Genomic DNA, 20,437 nt, shown 5'->3' with positions numbered 1-20,437 from the left:
GGGGGAAACGACAAGCCAACAACACCACTTGATGCTACTCTAACACATGGCTTTCTTTTTTTTTTTTAGATGTTAAGGTCCTTGAGCTTCTCAGAAAGCCACTCCTCGGCCTTCTTGACGGCCTCCTCGAGCTTCTCGGGCTCGGCACCAGCACCCTGACGACTGGGCTCCTTGCCACCAGTCTTACCGCCGATGACGGCGCTGACGGCGGAGGTCCACTGCTCGGCGGTGACACCCTTGGAAGAGAGGGCCTGTAGAGTTGAGTTGGTTAGCATCGGGAAGAAAAAGAATGATCAAATATAGGGAGGGTTAAGGAGTTAAAACTTACGGTGCCGACATAAACACCGTGCATGACCTGGTCGTCCTTGCTACCAGCAAAGACGTAGACGGACCTCTCCTTGTCCTTGGTCTTGTAGTAGGTGATAACGTCCGAGATAGCCTTGGCGTTGGCCGAGATGGGGAGGTGGCCGACGAACACCTTGGACTCCTTGTTCTCGTCCTTGGAGAAGTGGCTGGCGACGGTGTCGAGGGCGGTCTTGCTCTCGGCCTTCTGGCGCTTCTTCTGCTCGTCGACAACCTCCTTCTGGATCTTGGTGAAGCGGGTGCGGAGCTCCTCCTTGGTGAGGACGGAGATGGTGAGGCCGTCGAGCTCGACGGCGGCGGCCTTGATCTCGGCAGCCTTCTGGGGGCCGTATTCAAGGGCGTTGATGTGCTCGAGCTTCTCGCTGAAGACCTGGGCGTCGCGCTGGGCCTGGTGGGCACCCTCGCCGGTGTAGGCGACGATACGGCGGATGCCCTTGGCGATACCGCTCTCCTCGACGATGATCAGGTCCTTGATCAGACCGGTGTTCTCGACGTGGGTGCCGCCGCAGAACTCGACGCTGATCTTGCGCCACTCGGGGTTCTTGGGGTTCTTGAGCAGCTCGTCAACCTCCATGCCGATGGAGACGACGCGGACCGGGTTGGGGTAGGTCTCGCCGAAGACGGCGCGGACACCCTCGATCTCGCGAGCAAGATCGAGATCAACGTCCTTGGAGTAGGCCTTGAGGTTCTGACGGATATAGTGGTTGGACAGATCCTCAATCTTCTTAATGTCCTCCGGAGAAATAGCAGCCTTGTGGCTGAAATCGAAACGGAGCTTGTCCTGGTCGACCAGCGAACCCTTCTGGTTGATCTCATCCCCAAGAACCTCACGAAGAGAGTGGTTCAGGATGTGGGTACCAGTGTGATTGTTGCGGATGGGCTGACGGCGGAGTTCGTCGTACTCGCAAACAACCTCATCACCCTCAGTAAGCTCGCCGTACTCGAGGAAACCGTTGTGGACAATGTAACCACCGTACTCCTGAACGTCGAGGACTTTGAACTCGGCAACGCCATCGATAATGATGCGGCCGGTATCAGCAACCTGACCACCGGACTCGGCGTAGAAGTTGGTGTTGTCGAGCAGGAGACCAAGAGGGGTCTTGGCAGGAAGATCCTTGCTGGACTTGAGGAACTCCTTGCCGTCGAAGACCAGCTGGACCTTGCCCTTGGCATCACCCTTGAGGAACTTGGCATCAGAGTTGGGGCGAGGGATGTGGAGAGTAGTCTCGAGCTCAGCGATCTGGTGGACGTTGAGCTTAGCGAACTCCTGAACAGCCTCCTTGACGGCCTTGGAAGCCTCCCTGGCCTTCTCGCGGGCCTCGTTGACCTCAGCCTCATCAATGGTGAGGCCACGCTCCTCAGCCATAAGCTTGGTGAGATCCTCGGGGAAACCGAAAGTGTCGTAAAGCCTCCAGACATCGGCACCGGAAAGCTTCTTCTCGCCGCTCTTGATAGCAAGAGCAGCGTACTTCTCGAACTGCTTCTCACCACGGTCAAGCGTAACGGCGAAGGCGACCTCCTCCTCATCAAGGATCTCCTGGATGTCGATCTGCTTCTTCACAAGCTCAGGGAACTGCTCGCCCATCTGCTCCACCAACGCGGGGAGAATCCTGGAGAAGAAAGTACCAATCTCAGCGTTGAAGTACTTCCTGGCATAACGGACACCTCTGCGGAGAACACGGCGAACGACATAGCCGCGTCCAACGTTGTTGGGGGCAGCGCCGTCGGCAATGGCGAAAGAGAGCAGACGGATATGGTCGGCAATAACACGGTAGGCGGTATCGATACCATCAACGTCGTCCTTGCCATACTTGTCGGTGTATTCCCTGGCACCGGTAACTTCCTGGATCTTGGTGAAGAGAGGAGTGAAGATATCGGTGGCGTAGTTGGAGGTCTTGTCCTGGAGGGCAGACACCAGTCTCTCGAAGCCCATACCGGTATCGATGTGCTTCGCAGGGAGAGACTTGAGAGACTTGTCGGCCTGTCTGTCGAACTGGATGAAGACAATGTTCCAGACTTCAACCACCAAGGGGTCGTCCATGTTGACGAGGTGGGCGGCATTCCGGCCGCCTCCGACCTTGTCGTAGTGGATTTCGCTGCAAGGACCGCAAGGGCCCTGGTCACCCATCTCCCAGAAGTTGTCCTTCATGTTGCCGGGGATAATGTGGTCCTCGGGAACACCAACCTCAAGCCAGAGGTTCTTGGCCTCAAGATCCGGCTCGAGACCAAGGTCTGGGCTGCCCTCGAAGTATGTGACATAAAGTCTCTGAGGGTCCAGCCCGTAGACCTTTGTGAGGAGCTCCCAAGACCACGCAATGGCCTCCTTCTTGAAGTAATCGCCGAAAGACCAGTTGCCCAACATCTCAAAGAAAGTCTAGCGACATGTGTTAGTCGTTATGAGTTTGTTCTGTAGAAATCGCATCGATACGTACGTGGTGGTAGCTGTCCTTGCCGACATCGTCGAGATCCTGTTCAGGGTTCTGTTAGCAATGGTCTTGGTAAGTCAAGGGTTAGAGGAGGGAGCTAGGACTCACATTGTGTTTGCCACCGGCGCGAATGCACTGTCGCAAAGTGTCAGTAAAGGGAGCTCAACAACCATATCGCTGCAGACGACGAGATATCACCTTTTGTGTGTCAACCGCACGCTTCAGCTGGGCCATATCCTCCGTCTTGCCAATGGTGCCCAAGAAGATGGGCTTGAACTGGTTCATGCCCGCATTCGTGAAGAGCAATGTGGGGTCATTGTGAGGGACGACCGACGACGAGGGGACTGCGCACAGGAGGCGAAAATAGTCAGCGCATTGGAAATGAAGGTATCATGATGAAGGGTAGTATATAGGGAGTGCAATGAAAGCATCGCGGCGTGTCTCAGCCCATTGTTGCGGCGGGCGCATGCAGTTGAAGCATGTGAGAATGCCCTCTTTCTCTTTCTTTTTTCCCGCCGCGACGGACAGGGCAGGGCAGGAAAGGGCAGGGGAGGGGATGAGGGGCAGCCAGCGATCATGTGGCGAAGGGATGTTTGCATACCAACATTGTGACCCCGCTCTGCAAAAAAGTCCAAGAAGGTCTTGCGGACCTGGACACCAGTCCACTGAGAATCAGAAGCCATTGTTGAAGACTGAAAAAGTGACGACGAAGAAGAAAAGAGCCGAGAAGAAAAGAGCCGAGAAGAGAAAGACGCGGATCCGGTCGAAACGCGCTCAAGGGCCGGGAAAGTGGAGGAGTTCGCGGTAGTGAGCGTGGTGCGTGTGCGTGTGCGGGTAGTGGTGGCAGTCGGGGTTGGTGTCGGGGTGCAGGTGGTGAGCGGCTTGGTGGACTTGCAGGACGTGGTGACTGCTCGAAGATTCTCGAGCGAGGAGGGCGGGATCGGCCTAGTAATAGTCCTGCCGTGGAAGGTTCGCGAGCAATGACTCAAGCCCTTAAAAGCTGGGGGCAGTCTCGTGCCACTGCAGCTGGTTCCAGGCCCATACGCAGAGGACCAGCGCAACCACAATCCCGAACTGTTTGTCACAAGGCTCTTCATTCTTCAGTTTCCAAAAAGTCGACCAGCGAAACCCAAGAGCCTAGTAGCAGCACTAGTAGCTAAATAAAACACCACCGTTATCGCGCCAACAGATCTGACAATCTAGACCCTACCGCTTACCTCGGGCTGGACCGGCTGCTAGCTCAACGCAAATTGATTGGAGCAAATCACCCAAACCACCCGGAGCCTCTATCAAATCCCCTGCAGCTAGCTGCGGTACCGGTCGTGCGGAGGAGAAGAAAGAGATCCAAAAGTCAGTTGCGGTCTGGAGGAGGAGAAGATCTGAAACCGAAAGGTCCCTGAAAAAGAGGAAGAGGAGGATCGAAGGGGAAAGAATATTGGCGGGGAGAAAATGATGATGGCCCATTTCCAATCTGGACCACTACCACACCTGGTTGCGCCCACCACGCCCACCACCGCCAGCAACATGGAGATGCCTGGATATGGATACGGCATGATGGACACCCAACTCCAGCAAAACTATCGCAACAACAACATCAACTCCAACCAATTCATTCAGCAACAATATGTTGCACCTCAACCAGCACCATGCTCACGCAAGCGCAAAGCCGATTCGCACCCTGAAAACGAGCGCCTCGCCAAGCGCATGAGCTTGTTGAATCTGGGTATGTTCTACCACCGCCACCGCCACCGCTCTCCCCTCTTATCTCGTATCGCATCAGTGACATCATGTCTTCCACCGCACCGCTCAATCACTAACACGCGGACGGCTCAACCTACAACAGAACACGGCGGCCACAAGTTATACGTCCCCGTCGAGAACCCACAAGCTGCAAACTCCTTCTCACCTTCATTCATTCCTTCTGCCACATCTACCCCGTCGTCATCATCCCAGACCATCGGTCAAGATGACACCGAATACATGCAATGCGACAACACCAAGCACAAAGTGTACATCTACAATATCGAAGACGAGCTCGCCTCCGACAGCGAAGCCGAACCAGACGGCGGCAAGCTGGTCTTCCTCCCGGACATCGAGAAGCACCTGCGGCAGAACCGCATCCCAACCCAGGCCCTACTCAATACCCAGTCGTCGTTCGTGGATCCGGACATCCTGAACAAGCAGCTGGTGCTCTACAGCGTGCCGGCTTCCATCACGGTCCCTGAGGAGCAGGATAGCGTGCGCAAGGCCATCCTTGAGGCAAGAGCCCGTGTGCGTGAGAAGCATTTGATGGAGAGTCAACAGCTGCAACAGCAGCAAATGCAGCAGCAATTGCAGCAGGTCAACAATGGGTTGACGGATACGATGCAGAGTGTTCATCCTGGATCGCTACCGCAGTTTGGTGGTGCTTCTGCTGGTGATGAGGATGATGATGCTATGGATCTTGACTATTCTTAGACTAGTCCGGTCTTTGCACACATTAGATCATATCCATATCAAAGCAGCGCAACAGCAGTTTGTTCAGTTCGTCTGGCGTTTGGAAAACGGGATACACACACACACAAAGGGATGGGGCATGGTAACAAAGGCCCTATGAAACGGATATACGGGAAACAAAACAAGCGAGGTGTTATGGCGTTTTAGTTTTCACGGGCATAGGCATAGGCATGAGAGGTTCAAACACGCATGATGATGCCTCAATTGGGAAACATTGCCTGGGTTTGTAACTTAAGATTGAACTTTATCAATATCATCTATCAATATCAAGTCTTCATTGGACTTATTCAACCGCCACTTGCCCCTTCTTCCGTCTCGGTCGAGCTCAAGTGATTACCACGGTCCTTAAGAGTGTTATTCCTTCTGGTATAATAAATGCAGAGTAAACATATACGAAACAAGACAATGCTGTAACCTGCCCAGCCACCCACCCCTAGCATCCCATCCCAGCCCAGCCCGGCCTATACAAACGCCAAAATCGGAAAATCCAAGAGTGTCCAACCCGCCTAGGTATCCAACTTCATGCCACCCACTCTACACAGGAAACAGAAAGAAAGGTAGAAAGCTAAACCGAGCGAAAGTCTATCCAATCACTCAATCCCGAAAGGGATTCGTCCCACCCGTTCCCTGCTGCCTTATCGGTCCCTGTACCTGTGCTTGTGCTGACGGTGGTGGTCCAGGCGGCGCTTCATACTGCTCCTCACCACCACCGTTGCCGTCGTTTCGGCCAGAGTACAGCGGCGGTAGCACCGGCACTGACGCCGGCGCCAGTGCCTGTTGCATAGGATCGACCTTCGTCGCTCCATCCGGCGGTTGCACCATGGCCATGGCCATGGCCGGAGGAGGTCCCGGGTACATCGGGGGACGAGGAGCGTCGGGGTCATAGACTGGTGGAGGGACGGGGTGCATTCCGTAGTTTCCGTAGGGCTGTTGTTGTCCTTGACTATAAGGTTGGAAGGTTGTTTGGGGGTAGGGGTAGCGAGGGTCTACGCGGGCGAGATCATGGCGGGCGACGAGCCACTTTTTTGGCGATGTTAGTTTATATTTTCTTGGATTGGATTGGGTTGGATTGGGTTGGATTGGATATAAGAGGGGGTATATGAAGGATCATGAAGGAGGAGGGAGGTATGGGAAACAAGAGAAGAAAAGAGGACAAAAAAATGCTTACCCTATGATAAGCCATGGGTGGTTGACCCTTGGTCATCCGCCTTTTGGCGTGTAGGTAGCCTAGGATGAGGTAGAGCCCGAAGAAGGTACTTAGGCCGAGGAAGAGAGACCATTTCACTATGACGCCCGTCTGATGTTGATGATAGAGTTAGCAAAGGAACTGATGAAGTCTACTACTGACAGTTTCTCCATGAGGATTGGAGGAGTTGGTCGGGTTGGTTGGTGAGTGATCGAGTGAACTGAAGAGGGACAACTTACTCTTGTGTACCAAAAGGGGACATAACAACTATCCGGGTCGATGAAGCCATCTGGCCCTCGAGTACAGTTGTTATGCTCTCTAAACTCTCGCGAGACTATCCTCGATAATAAGAGAGTGTGTTTGACTATCGACTCGGACGCCGCCATGATTGTTGTCTAATCCCAAGCCAGTAGGATGTGATAACGAGTGATAATCAATAACACTCCAATAAGGGATATGTAGACAACAGTGAAGTCCAGGTGGAGCAGTCCGAGTATTCAATGTGTAATAATGAATGGATGGATCAAGACTCAAATAATAAGCCGACTCTCTCTTAGTGAGTTTGTCAAGAATGTCGGCGGCGGGGTCTGAGAAAGGATATGACAAGATGAACAATGGGGTTCAGAAGGGGAATTAGTATTATGAACAAGAGCCAGAAACAGAAAGGAGAAAACGAAGGAACAAGCTAAGAGGAAGTGATCAGGAACCAGCACTCTTTAGAACCTTCCTTCTGCCGCCCAGCAGCATGGGGATCTCTCGTAGCAGCGGTCTCACCAGACAGGAGGGAAGGAAGAGTGGAATGCCGGGTTGGTGCCACGAGTGATGAGACAGAAAGAAGAGAACCCAGACACACATCTACTCCTGTGAGTGAGGGCGACTACTACCGTAGTGAGGCGAGTGAAACGGAGAGAGAGGAAGACGGAACAAAACTGCCAAGGCTTGGGACCGAGAGCAGATCACTCCGTCAAGAAGACAGACCTCAGAGAGACCTGCCTGCTTTCAATCCATTCCCAGAGATCTTGTGATACGTGCTCGGTCGTGAAACGGCACTTGTCCAACTCGCAGGCAGGGCAGGCGCAAATCACGGTACACGGTCTGAATGGAAGATTCCGTGGTTTACCCTAGGGAGGCCGACCATGTGGGTTTCCGACAGTGGTTCACCATATTGTCTCTATCTATTCATTCCCAAGGGAGACCAGGGTTGGTACGTCAGCCAAAGAAAGGACAGAGAGGCGGGAGTCACCGTAATAAGGGGGAGTCATGTATGTGTAAGAGAAAGGATGAGACCTGGAACCAGGGGCTTCTCTTGTCGTTGCAATGCGTGGTCGTGGTCCATCCCCAGATCGCGCTTGCTTGACTTGCATACAAATCGGCCGCTACTGTAGCAACCCGGGGATCCGGGGGAGGTCGACTGCGAGTCTGCGAGCCACAAACTGCAGCGAACGTGCAAGCGGGCATGATCCCAGTTCGAACTGTAGCAAAGGCTACGAAACGGCAGTGGCGCCCGGGCGGTTGCTCCTTTGTACGGCAGGTTTCATCAGACCTGAGGTCGTACCCCTATCTGAGTTTCAGTTGTTTGCCGAGCCGGAACCCCTGAAGAGTTGCACAGGCCATATCACTACCTTCGCCGACACTGTCGGCGGCAGCAGTTGGGCTATCCTTTCCTGTCCCTCCGCCTCGGGCACCGTAGACTGGCCGTGGCAAATCCTGTGGCTGGAATGAAGAAACACCACAGAAGCTCCTGGTAACTCGAATTTGATTCAATCCGGGGGAAACGGGTAAGGTTGCCGTCGGAGGCCACACTAGAACTGGGAACCCGTGACAACTAACCACCAAGCTTGAAGCCTGTGATGGATGCTAACAAGGACCGCTGAAGGGACATAGGTTTAGACAATGTCCTAAATAACTGCCCTTGTGTGCATTGCCTGCCGCGGATATCGAATGTCTCGCAAAGATCATGTACCTACTCGATAAATCAGGTCTCGCCCGCATTGAGAGTGGCCTACATGTCTGGCGTACAAAGACACACTTATGGCCTCCTGATTGTCGGATAGAGATATATAATCTCGGAGCTGTGACACATTAAGTGTCTTGGAACGGTAATTCCTCGCGATGACTTGGCCTTTTGAGATGAGGCAGGTGGCCTTCATCCTGGCGGAAGAGAGAAACCGTTGGTCTGATCCGTCAAGTGATCATTCCAGACTGTGGGGGGCCAGATGGCACCTCCTGGGTTCCCTTTTGCTCTTCTTTTCTCTCTCTTTCCTTTCATAAAGAGTTCCAGGCCTCTAATCCAGCCACTTGTCTTCGTTCGGATCGTACCCCAAGACGTCAGGCTCTATGTTAAGGCTTTGCAGCATCATGAGCATGGTAAATCCCTAGAAGCAACACGTGCGTAAAGTTAGCCCCTTATTTTTCTGTCAGTGACACTCACCTTTGCCACAGTAACCTTACCGAGTCCTCGGAGTCGTCTTCCGCACTCCCCTCACCGTCATCATTGTTTCCAGCTCCCTGTGAGAATTGCCCGTCGCCGTCATCAAGACCTCCATCATCGCTGACATCGGAGTCTTCAATCTCCCGCTCATCAGCATCTCCCTTTCTCTTCTTCCCCTTCTGCCCGTCATCATCCCAAGCAGAATGAAACCCCTCCATCTGCCTCCTCCTCGTCTCCCTCCACGCCTTGGCCCCGCCCATATCCGCCACCCTCCCCTTGATAAGCTCAAACAGTTCTTCTGCCGCCTGTCTGCTCGCAAGCTTCCATTTCTGCACTAGCTCTTTCAACTCGGCGTCAATGACCGTTGCGTCCTGCCGTCGTCGCTCCTTGCTCCCCTCCTCAACAGCCTTCCGTGATGCCACCTCAATACGCTTCGCCTGCCTGATGAGATCCAATTGCTTTTGCATGGCGCTCAAATGAGCCTTCGCCTCCCTGTGAGATTTTTGCAGTCCGGCCAAGATGTCGTCATTACCATCTGGAGCGGCTTCACCAACAACTGTCCTTTTGGTAAGGCTTTGACCAACGGAAGGGCGCGAAGAAGTGATATTAGAGCCAGTAGTAGACCCTGACCCGATGCTGCTTCGCCTCCGATTGATACCAGACGTAGCTCGAGGCCCTTTCTGCTGCTCCTCCTTGTTGTTCAAATCCAGAAGAGGTGGTTTCGCGTTCCGTTGTGTACTCGTACTGGGACCAGCACCGCTACTACGGTGAAGACTGCTTTTTGATGCTTTTCTCACTACTGGCGTCGGCACCGAGGAGAAACTTGTTTCTTCGTCGTCGTCATCATCTTCTTCTTCCTCTTCTTCTCCTCCCCCGACATCGGCGGCACCACTACTACCCACTGCCGCTCGTACTTGCGTCGTTTTCCCTTGCCTTGTCGCCGTGGGAGTTGACTTGTCACCAGATGTTGTGCGGTTGATCATGGGAGACCGAAACGGTCTCCGCAGTGTAGCGTTTGCCAGCTCGACACGGCGGCGCTTGGATGCTGGTCCTGGTGTTGCGTGAGATGACATTCTCCAAGTGAGTAGGTTGGTGAATGCTGTGAGGGGTTGCGCGCCGGTTTGGGGAGTGCTGGAATTGGTCTTTGTACAGGCTAGTACCAGATTGCGTGTGACTGCATTCTTGTGTCCTTGAGATTGTTGAGTGACGACCGAACCCGACGGAAAATGATCAATTGTGGTTGAAAATGTGAGGTGAGAGAATCTGCGAAGCAAACGGAGATCTTGGACCTATGAGTGGTGAGGTGGTAGGCGCTGCCTGCGGGCCTGCTAAGTGATTGCCTTGCTTACGGGGGGTAGAGATGGTGGTGTTAGCGTGTAGTACCTGCTATTACGGTGCTGTAGCAGTTGCCCAGAGCCGCTGCATCACGCCCCGGTCCGCAGAGGAAGCTGGAGGTCCTCACGAGCACTCAAAGCAAACATCTTGATCAAAGTTTTTTTCAAGATCGCAAAGGGAGCCGGATGCCTACTGCGGATCGACTCCCGGCGTCATCTGTTTGTTTGGTTGGCCACGCCCATTCTGTTGCAGAGAAGTTTGTGACCTGAAAATGTGTTAGTGGCTAACTCGCACTAACAGCAACATCGGCCTCTGGTTCAAGAACGGTGTTTGTATGACTACTCTCAACCATGACCATTCTAACGTCTGTTGTAGTATACAGTTGTACGTATTTCAAATCCCCATACGCCATCGCTCAGTAATAGCTCAAGAATACTGCTCGTGGTAAACACTAAAGATGCAGAGAAAAGGTGAGATAAAAAGTTGCAAAGCCATGCCACCAGCTGCTCAGTGGCCCACGCCACCAACAGCCCATTGCCCAAAGCCTGGAGCGCCAGGTTGAGGGAAGAAGCCCCCATTCCCTGCCTGTTGCTGCTGTTGTCCGTTAGCAAACGCTCCGCCAGCTACTCTAACGCCTTGGCCTTGCTGTTCTTGCTGTTGTCTCCTTGCCTCGTCTTCCTGCTGCCGCCGAGCTGCTTGCTGTCGCTGTTGGCGATACAATACTAAGAAGACAAGAGCGGCAGCGAGACCCATAATCACCAACGTCTCCAGGATGTCCCCTTCCTCAAAGGCACCCAGATCGGAATCGGCACCAGGCATCGCATCCTCATAGCCGTCATACATATCATCTCCGTAATAGCCCATCTCATCCTGTAAGAAGTTATTGATCCATTCACTGAGTGACCATTCCTTTTTCTCGGCTGTTGACTGTTAGCTGGGTCTCTTTGATATGTACCTGGTCAGGGGATGGTACTCACTTGGCTCGTCTTGGATAGAGTTGATCCGACCGTTGGTGAAAGTATTCCAAGCGCTTCTCGCCCGCAGCTTCAATAAGCTGAGAGAGACGGGTAGGTATGCCTCGTCGTTTGTTTCCAGAGCAGTGTCGTAATACCGCTTAGCAAGATGATAGTCTTGAGTTAAGCCAATGCCATTCTCATGCATCCAGCCCAAGTTCCACAACGCCTGCGCGCTCTGATAATGTTCTGAAGCTGCAGTATAACACTGAACGGCCTTATCGACATCAGCTTCCGTTCCTATCCCGCCGAGGTAATAGTCGCCCATCTTGACAGTAGCGTCAATGTTGCCTTGCCTAGAGGACCGTGTCCAGTAGATGAGTGCGAGCGCCGGGTTTTGAAGAAGTGCCGGCTTCTGGGTCTTGGGGTACAGCCACTGCGGGATAGTCAAGTAGGACTTCTGAGGGTCGAGTATGTACGCAACATTGTTCTGAGCGGTTTCGTATCCCTGTTCTGCCGCGTGTAGGTATTCGAGGAAGGCCAACTCAGTCTCACCCGCGTCGTAGGCCAAGTTAGCCTCAGCCCAGCATGAGACAAACGGCTCTACCTTCTCCGCGACAGCTTTGTAGTAATTAAGCGCAACCTCGCATGATCTTTCGCGGCCAAGACCGAAATAGGTCATCTCTCCGATATAGTAATATGCCTCCATATTGTAGTACTTAGCCGCCAGATCCAGGTGATGGTTTGCTGCGTAGATATCCTCATCGGACTGACCTTGATCGAGGTACAGCGCAGCGAGCTGCACATGAGAGGGTGGATATACAGTCTCCGCTGCCGCATTGAAGTACTTGAGGGCCAGGTCGAGGTTTCGTTCCACGCCGTAACCATTCAGGTACATCAGTCCGAGTCCATGGCGAGACTGTTGGTCAGCTTGCTCATTGCCGCGTCTAAACCAGAACTCGGCCAGCCTGAAGTTCTGTTCAACACCCTCTCCTCGCAAATACATGCGCCCGATGTATCCAGCTGCTCTGCAACTGATAGTGTGAAAACTGGGCGTCTTGTTTTCGAAAACCTGTCCTTTCTTATTCCAGGTTTTACCGGCTACCTTCAGGAAGTATTCCCTGGCCTTGGCGTAGTCACGCGGGAGGTTTCTCTGGCCGTCGTAAAATATACGGCCCAGGTTAAAAGTCGCCTTGACGTCGCCCTTCTGAGACATCAGGTCGAGGTACTCGAGAATATCCTCGATGGAAGCCTGTGCGTCAGAGGTGGGGTTTTTGTGAGGTGCGTTTTGACCCGAACTGGACACACTCGCTCCTGCACCATATATACCTCCAAGTTCGTCGGCGATGCGGTGAGATTCCGATATCCAGCTCATGCCGCCGGGAGGTCCTGAGCGGTACCACGCAATTGCTTTATCGCCGACCCTTTTGTAGTATTTGACCGCCGTCTCGCAGTTCTTGGTGGTTCCGATTCCCGCATAATGACGATGTGCCACAGCCATCTCGGCCCTCGTGTGGCCTTGGTTGGCAGCAAAGGTGTAATAAAGCAGAGCTCTGGCCTGGTCCGGCTCCACGGCGCCTCCCACTCCTGTAGAGTACATCACTCCCATCATGTACATTGCCGAGCTGTTTCCATTGAGCAAGGCAAGCTTTTGGTAGTAATCGAAGGCCGTCTTGAGATTCCTGGGGTGGGAGAAGTTGCCGTAGAAGTTCATGTCGCCTAGGATATAGAGCGCATCGGAGTTGTTCTTCTGTGCGGACTCCTCGAGGAGCCTGGTCGCATGGAGAAGCGGGCCACTGACGGCATCGTTGGAGGAATCGGGTGAGGGAGCAGTAAGTCGGACAGCCGGTAATGCTTTGGTAGCAAGATGTAGAACGGTTCTCAAAATGCCGGGGTTCTTTCGTATCTTATGGTGCAAAGGTTGGTGTAGCTTTCGCAACTCGACCAGAGCGGTGTCGACGTGGTCAGCACCTGATTATCTGTCAGCAACTTGTCCTTCCAGCCCTGAGCTTTCGTCTTTGTTCAAGTGCGCATACCTGGTTGAACATGCTGTGCGGCAGGGAGCTCGGCGGGGAGTGTATTGCCTGTTGCTCCATTCGATCTATCTCCAGAAAGTACATGTTGTTGATTGTCCGGCGCATTCGCGTGGGAGAACACAACGACCTGCAATAGCACTGGGGGACAATGATGTCAGTGTCTGGCGCTCCAGGAGAGCAGAGTGGCCTGGGGTTTGCAAGCATACGGGATATGTACAGGAGAAAGCGCCTCATGGTTGTCGACTCCTGGGAAACGTAGTAGAGGCAAACCCAAAGGAAGGAATCATGCCATTATCAGACTTGTGATGTATAAGCAACAGATCGTCAGCAATAACGTTGTTTGCAGTCCGTGGATGTCCGTTGCAGTGGGATCCCAAAAAAAGGAACAGATGTTGAAAGTATTCGTGGTTAGGCCAACTGAACACAAGCACCCTTCTTAGAAGGAGGTCGGGTAAATAACATCAACAAATCGTGGGGTAGTCACTACCAGTAGCTACACCTATAGCGCAGTGTGTAGTGTAGCGTCCACGGCAGCGGCTTTCATGATACCAGCTGTCCAGATTGAACTTGAGAGCTTCGACTTCCCATTTCGTAATCGTTCTAGAGCTCGACAGGGGTCCGGGCTCCTACCCGCAGAGCTCAAAACCTCAACGGCCGTGCACGTCCCGTCAGTTGTGGCGTACCTGCTTAGGATTGGTCAGTCAGCAGCTGGCGGACAGCTGCCACGGCTTGCGATCCGAAGTGCGCTTATTGAAGAAGTTATCATTTCAAGCTGAGGTTCAACTACCAACCTAAAAAAACAAAAACAATAAATCCTCGAATAATTTTTAGTTGTGACCAGTGGATGATAGCGTGATCTGTTTGGGAAGTCGGATTACTTACTTTTTCATCTGATGTGAGTACCGTGGACAGGTAGACACTAGGACCGTTCAAGACCGAAACATCAAGACTAAGACTTCGTACAGCTTAAGTCGACTTACACATATTTGAGAAGTCTCTCACAAATCTTTTGCGAACGATTGTACCAGAACAAAATCATTCAACCCCCGGAAAATAAGCCAGTCAAGATGTATGCCCTATCTTGCACCGACGGGTTCAAGTATCCCGGTTCAGAACCCACCTACATCACAGACATCGTCCCCGTCTCTGCCGGCCTAGCAGCCGTTGGCTCCGACCAAAGTCTCTCCATCTTCAACCCTCTGCGCCTGAACCAGGGACCTCTCAAGAAAGTCCAAACGAACCATGGAAACATCAGCTGCGCCGAAGCGTTCAGCGTCGGAAACTCAGTCGTTGCTACAGCAGGCGAGAACGGGACGGTTTCGCTCTGGGATCTGAGAACCGATGCGGCCAACACAGCGGTATTGCAAATAGGGACACCAGGCGAAGGCCCCGGTTTGCTCTCACTTGCCTGCTCGGAACAGACAAATACGTTAGCTGCCGGTACGGAATTGGCTAACCACCAGGCATCCGTTCTCCTATGGTAAGACTTCATGTACCCTAGCTCATCCAAGCTCACCTGTTCAACAACACCTCAAACCAGACCAGAATCTCACTAACTCACGAACAAAAAGGGATCTCCGCTTCCCCTCCGCCCCCAAGATCCACTACGATGAAGTCCACAGCGACGACGTAACAGAGCTCTCCTTCCACCCCACCAACGCCCATCTGCTCCTGACCGGCTCGACCGATGGTCTGGTCAACGTCTGCGACACGCGCATCACGGACGAGGACGAAGTGGTGATCGCGGCGTTCAACCACGGCTCCGTGCACCGGGCCGGCTTCCTGAACGAGACCGAGGTGTACGCCGTGTCGCACGACGAGCGGTTCGCGCTGTACGACATGGGCGAGACGGTCGAGAAGGGCTCGCCGACGCTCGACCTGGGCGACATCCGCAAGACGGTGGACTGCCAGTATTTGTGCAACGTTATCCCCAAGGTGACGGGTGCTGGGGCGGTTATTGGTGCTGGAACACAGGAGTGAGTTTTTTTCTGGGAAACAACTTTGCCCTTTTTTTGGCCGAAACGAGCTATCGAGTGTGTGCTAACCACGTATGGGGGATGAATAGTCAAGAGCTGTTCCGGCTGATCCATCTATCCAAGAATGGTGCTTCATGGAGCTTGGATAGTGAGACTGTGGTAGGTCTTCCAGGGGCACATGGATCGGAGATCGTTCGCAGCTTCTGCTTTGTCGATGAGCAGCAGGTAGTATTTACCGCCGGAGAGGACAGTTGTATCAAGGCGTGGCGGCCCAGTGCATGAGCAACCTCAAGCGCGCCGTCACCTGAGCGATCAATTGAAGTTTGAACTACATCTATCCCATCGAAATTCGTCTCTCTTCATGAGTAGTAAAGCAGTGAATTCAAATCCGTCATAAGTTCAAAAGATATGATCTTCTCGAAAGATAGCCATAAGCTGATTCACGCCGAGGACAATCTACCCGCATTATGTGTTGGGTCTTTTGTATTATTAAAGGTTTGACTTAACGAAGGGCAAGCTGGCCGTGGATCTATCATCAATCATCAAAACTTTTTATTAGAATGTCATCCTCATGTGGTAATCACAAGGTATAATGCTTTTTCCATTCTCCAAAACTCCGCTCCGCGAGCCATGTGGAAAAATATGTGGGTATATAGAACGATCGAGACACAAGCGCCAGCCACTTACTGCAAGTTTTCGATAACGATGGCAGAAGCACCACCGCCACCGTTGCAGATACCAGCGCAGCCAATCTTGGCCTTCTTTTCAGCCAAGACGGTGGTGAGGGTAGTGACAACACGAGCACCGGAGCAGCCAAGAGGGTGGCCGATGGCAACGGAGCCACCATAGACGTTGACCTTCTCGGGCTCAAGGCCAAGGATCTTCATGTTGGCGAGGGCGACAACAGAGAAGGCCTCGTTGATCTCGTAGAAGTCAACGTCCTCCTCCTTGATACCGGCATGCTTGATGGCCTTGGGAATGGCGATAGCCGGGGCGGTGGTGAAGCGCTCAGGCTCGTGAGCGGCATCGCCCCAGCCAAGGATCTTGGCGATGGGCTTGATACCAAGCTCCTTAAGCTTAGCCTCGGAGACAAGAACAACGGCAGCGGCACCGTCGTTGATGGGGGAGGCGTTGGGAGCAGTGACGGTACCGTTCTTGGCCTGGAAGACGGTACGGGCGGACTTGAGCTTCTCGACGTTGAGGTTCTTGACCTCCTCATCACGGTCGATCTTGATGGCAGGCTTGCCGCGGCCACCGGGGACCTCGATAGGGGCAATCTCCTTGAACAGACCAGCCTCGGTGGCGGCCTGGGCCTTCTGGTAGGAGTTGATGGCATACTCGTCCTGGGCCTCACGGCTCAGCTCATGGTCCTTGGCGCAGAGCTCGGCCTGGACACCCATAAGCTCCTTGTCGTAGGCATCACGGAGACCGTCGGACTGGATACCGTCGACAAGACCGCCGTCGCCGTACTTGACGCCGGTGCGGAGGTTCTGCATATAGTGGGGGACGTTGGACATGCTCTCGGTGCCGCCGGCGACAACGATGTCGGCATTGCCAGTCATAATGGTCTGGGCGCCAAGGATGATGGCCTTCATACCGGAAGCGCACACCTTGTTGACGGTGGTGGCGACAACCTTGTTCGAGAGGCCGGCCTTCAGGGCGCACTGGCGGGCAGGAGCCTGACCGACACTGGAGGATAAAGACATCTGGTTAGCATTGTGTTGTTCCAGGATCGAATCGCGGCGGTGCGTTCGTTGCGCACAAAGGCATCCATGGCTACATACCCAGCGGAAAGGACATTGCCAAAGAAGACCTCCTCAACATCCTCAGCCTTGATCTCGGGAACGCGCTCAACGGCAGCTAAATTCAGGAGCTGTTAGCTAAGGACCTCTTTTATCTATTACTCCTCTCGAACCTGGTTCCAACGTACACTTGATGGCATGGGCACCGAGCTGGACAGCGGAAAGGCTGGAAAGCTGACTACAAGTTCAGAGATGTTAGCAACGCTTAGTTCGCGCTTTGTCCCTCCTGTGTCGTCCTGACAACAGCTCCGGAAGGTCAGTCGACATAGCGGGGTAGCTTACCCAAGGAAGGACCCCACAGGGGTTCTGGCGACAGAAACGATGTAAACGGAGGGAAGACCGGAAGACATGATGGCTAGCTTTGAAAGTTGGAGTTGAGGAGAAAGAGAGTTTGGTATTAAAGATTATGGAATGGAACTGGGTAAAGCTAGGTAGGAAGAGTCAAGAGGATGGGAGCGTTGTTTTAAGAAAGCTCAGCCCACGTCTACCAGGATTGTCTTGGACGAGGGACAGGAAAGGGGAAATTGTTGAGACGACGGGGACCTGCCACCTCTTGTCCTCACACGGTCACACCGCCTTCGACGCGAGCTCTTATCAGTCTTTATCCGGAAAAGCGCCGATCTTCAGGAACGAGATGGACCTTGACAAGTGGTGTCCGATGCCGGGGGCAACTCGCTTTCTTCCAATGATACCTCTTTACGCGTCTTTGATGACTGGGATGTGGCAACTTGCAACGGGCAGTTGTGGAGAGTTGGTGGCAGTTTGGGGGAGTTTTAGAACCCTGAGGGACAGCGCGACAGCGTGAACCGTTCCTGACGCGGTCCGCTGCGGGAATCTGCTTGCATGCTGGTGCCATGTTGAAAGTTGCTGCTGTCAGATGTGACGGTGCAGAATTGATTGATTGAAGAGTGTGTGTGACTGACTCGCTCAGAAGGTATGGGGGGTGCTGGGGTAACCCAAATATGCCCAGAAATCAGGCAATATCAGGTAGCTAGAGCGCTAACCTCCATATGGTATGGCTGAAACCACCTTTAAATCTGATATACCCTCTCACTTGCAGACCTTCCAAATAGGGTAAAAGTAAAGCTATTTATAAAATTTCTCTTCTAGTATGTTAATTTCTCTAACCAAACTATAAATATCCTCCAGAATATTATCCAGAATTTCCTTATTTATCCCTATCTCCTTACGAATTAGTATATTCGTTATTCCTATTAATTCCTGAAATTTCTCGTAATCCAATTATTCTAAAACCTTCATTAATTTATCGGCTAATATCTTCGTCGTCTTCAAATATTTAACTTCAATCTTTCCCTCTATAATTTCCTACTTTAACTAATAACGATAAATATTAATATATTTTAATTTAATTATTAATTTCGCTACCTTAATAATTAATATACGGATCGTCTATATATTATCACAACCAATCACAAGCATATCCTTATCGAAAGGAATATCAATCTCTTTATATAGACGTATAAAAGTAATAGTTTCCTCAATAGCGTTTAAAATCGATAACAATTCTACAACTATTATTAAAGTAAATACTGTCTTTTATTTAATTATACCCTAATAAATTAAATTACTCAAAAAATTAATTGTAAATCTATACGAATTCTTTCAATTTAGAAAATTATCAGCGTACGATGTATTTAAAGCGATTTCGAATTTCGTTAATTTACTATAATAAAAAGAGAAATTAAAATAGTATTAAAAGTAGTAGAAAATTTTATTAGTAACCTTACGATACTAAGAACTGAGATTATAATTGTAACGAGCTAATCGGCTAGCAGCGAAAGTAATATTAAGCTGGATAATTATAATAGCGTATATTATAAATTTAATAACGATTTAATATTCCCAGATTTTATTAAAAGAGGCTACGCTATTATAAAGTATAAATTCTTTATTATTTATTAAAATAAAGGCGAAAATATAGGGATTCTTAATTATTTTAGTAATTTTATAGATATATTCCCGTTAGGACAATTAAATATAGCCTACTTTTCGGTCTCGAATAATCTCGATACCTAAAAATTATTAAAAGTTATTATTATTAATAAATTTATAGTTCTCTTCTAACTTCTCTGTAACCCGAATAACTTTATTATATTATAATTTATTAAAAGCGAAAATAATATCGTTAATATAATAAAAAATTTAATTTTTATTACGTTTAAAAATATATGGGTTTTCGAATAACGGTTTAAACCCTAAATTTTCGAAGGTCCCGTTAAATTCTCGTTACTATAATAAGGGAATTCGTCGGAAATTGTAGAAGGCCTTAAGGATCTCAAAAATAGTACCGTACTTTCAATAATTAGGAAGTATATATGTATGAATTTCCTTATTAAAGTAGGCATTAACGAAGGCGTTTACTATATTATATTAAATAAGTTCGAAATTGAATTTAGCGGCGTAGGTAATAATTAATTAAAATAAACGATTAATTAATATAGAGGTATATGTTTCTTTATTATAATTATATTATTACTTTCCTCTAATTATAAAGCGAACTTTTACTTTTAATTACCGACTATATTTATTAAATTTGTATACGTATATTTATATATAATCGAAGATTTAAAAACTTTTGGTGCGGGGAACGTCTTCGTCGATTTCAACCTATAATTACATTTTTTATAACTATCGAAATATATTTCCTCTATTTACTTAAAAAAAATCACCCAAATCGTAATATTCGAAATCGTAGTAAATCTTTAAGACTAGAGGGAAGTTTTAATATTTAATAGAATTTAATTTACTACCCTTAGAAATTAAGTAATTAATTTCTACTTTTATAATTATCTTACCCTACTACTACCTAATTAATTAAATAAGTCTCTTAATATTAAATACGGCTTTTTATAATTCGAAAGCTAAGAAGGAGATAACCTCTAATAAATCTATTATAAGGCCAGTAATAAGAGTACTTAATAATATATTTAACGGAGTAAGGTAGTTAAATATAAAATCGATAAATATTTTATTTTAAGTGGTAAGTTCTATTAATTTTAAAATAGTTTTATTATTATCTTTTTAAAATTCGTTATCGAAGAATAATAGTAGGAGAAGGGTAAGACCGTTATTTTCTATATTTTAGGTTGCGTTAAACGGTTTAAAATATTATATAAATAATTAAGGACGTTAATTAATTTAATTAAATAAATTAATAATTTCGTTACTAATTAACTTTAATCCTTCTTTAAAATTATTAAAGTTCTTTAAATAAATTAAATTTTCGTTAAAGAGTACGTTACGGGTATAAATAATAAAATTACTTTATAAGTTCTAAATTTAATAAATAGAAGAAGTAATATAACTAATAAAGAATCTGATCTAAACCTTTAATTAAAACTTCTTACGCTGTTACTCTTTCTTTTATACGGTGCCTATTATCGCGTACACTTTACAACCGTAAATACGTAAA

The 20,437-nt window shown here is 49.9% G+C and overlaps 6 protein-coding genes across 6 annotated transcripts; 2 read left to right on the top strand and 4 right to left on the bottom strand.

Moving 5' to 3' along the window:
- Positions 1 to 65: 65 nt before the first annotated feature.
- Positions 66 to 3,472, bottom strand: B0H65DRAFT_504410 (tRNA synthetases class II (A)-domain-containing protein; the record flags this gene model as incomplete). The annotated part of the gene is made up of 6 exons (XM_062827913.1): positions 66 to 251; positions 329 to 2,737; positions 2,796 to 2,831; positions 2,898 to 2,924; positions 2,988 to 3,133; positions 3,391 to 3,472. The coding sequence occupies 6 exons, from the start codon at positions 3,470 to 3,472 to the stop codon at positions 66 to 68; spliced, it is 2,886 nt and encodes a 961-aa protein (XP_062685669.1).
- Positions 3,473 to 4,062: 590 nt separating this feature from the next.
- On the top strand, positions 4,063 to 5,563 carry B0H65DRAFT_7501 (uncharacterized protein). The gene is made up of 2 exons (XM_062831361.1): positions 4,063 to 4,512; positions 4,633 to 5,563. The coding sequence occupies exons 1-2, from the start codon at positions 4,239 to 4,241 to the stop codon at positions 5,244 to 5,246; spliced, it is 888 nt and encodes a 295-aa protein (XP_062685668.1). The 5' UTR covers positions 4,063 to 4,238; the 3' UTR covers positions 5,247 to 5,563.
- B0H65DRAFT_7364 (uncharacterized protein) lies at positions 5,563 to 7,322 on the bottom strand. Its single transcript, XM_062831340.1, has 3 exons — positions 6,711 to 7,322; positions 6,454 to 6,582; positions 5,563 to 6,305 (listed from the first exon to the last, which is right to left on the bottom strand). The coding sequence occupies exons 1-3, from the start codon at positions 6,855 to 6,857 to the stop codon at positions 5,880 to 5,882; spliced, it is 702 nt and encodes a 233-aa protein (XP_062685667.1). The 5' UTR covers positions 6,858 to 7,322; the 3' UTR covers positions 5,563 to 5,879.
- A 1,434-nt stretch (positions 7,323 to 8,756) lies between these two features.
- On the bottom strand, positions 8,757 to 13,460 carry B0H65DRAFT_418193 (uncharacterized protein; the record flags this gene model as incomplete). The annotated part of the gene is made up of 6 exons (XM_062824132.1): positions 8,757 to 8,846; positions 8,923 to 10,184; positions 10,762 to 11,157; positions 11,215 to 13,161; positions 13,227 to 13,364; positions 13,433 to 13,460. The coding sequence occupies 6 exons, from the start codon at positions 13,458 to 13,460 to the stop codon at positions 8,757 to 8,759; spliced, it is 3,861 nt and encodes a 1,286-aa protein (XP_062685666.1).
- Positions 13,461 to 14,293: 833 nt separating this feature from the next.
- Positions 14,294 to 15,484, top strand: B0H65DRAFT_416078 (WD40-repeat-containing domain protein; the record flags this gene model as incomplete). The annotated part of the gene is made up of 3 exons (XM_062824026.1): positions 14,294 to 14,706; positions 14,798 to 15,202; positions 15,292 to 15,484. The coding sequence occupies 3 exons, from the start codon at positions 14,294 to 14,296 to the stop codon at positions 15,482 to 15,484; spliced, it is 1,011 nt and encodes a 336-aa protein (XP_062685665.1).
- A 116-nt stretch (positions 15,485 to 15,600) lies between these two features.
- On the bottom strand, positions 15,601 to 17,479 carry B0H65DRAFT_7279 (acetyl-CoA acetyltransferase). The gene is made up of 4 exons (XM_062831335.1): positions 17,287 to 17,479; positions 17,133 to 17,182; positions 16,987 to 17,062; positions 15,601 to 16,891 (listed from the first exon to the last, which is right to left on the bottom strand). Exons 1-4 carry the CDS (start codon positions 17,352 to 17,354, stop codon positions 15,886 to 15,888), a joined length of 1,200 nt encoding a protein of 399 aa, XP_062685664.1. The 5' UTR covers positions 17,355 to 17,479; the 3' UTR covers positions 15,601 to 15,885.
- Positions 17,480 to 20,437: the final 2,958 nt, after the last annotated feature.

The sequence above is a fragment of the Neurospora tetraspora genome (genome assembly GCF_033439725.1).
Source record: "Neurospora tetraspora strain CBS 560.94 chromosome Unknown B0H65scaffold_1, whole genome shotgun sequence".
Lineage (NCBI taxonomy): Eukaryota > Fungi > Ascomycota > Sordariomycetes > Sordariales > Sordariaceae > Neurospora > Neurospora tetraspora.
Note: the sequence above shows the minus strand (reverse complement) of the source record. Positions and strands in the feature narration are given on the sequence as shown.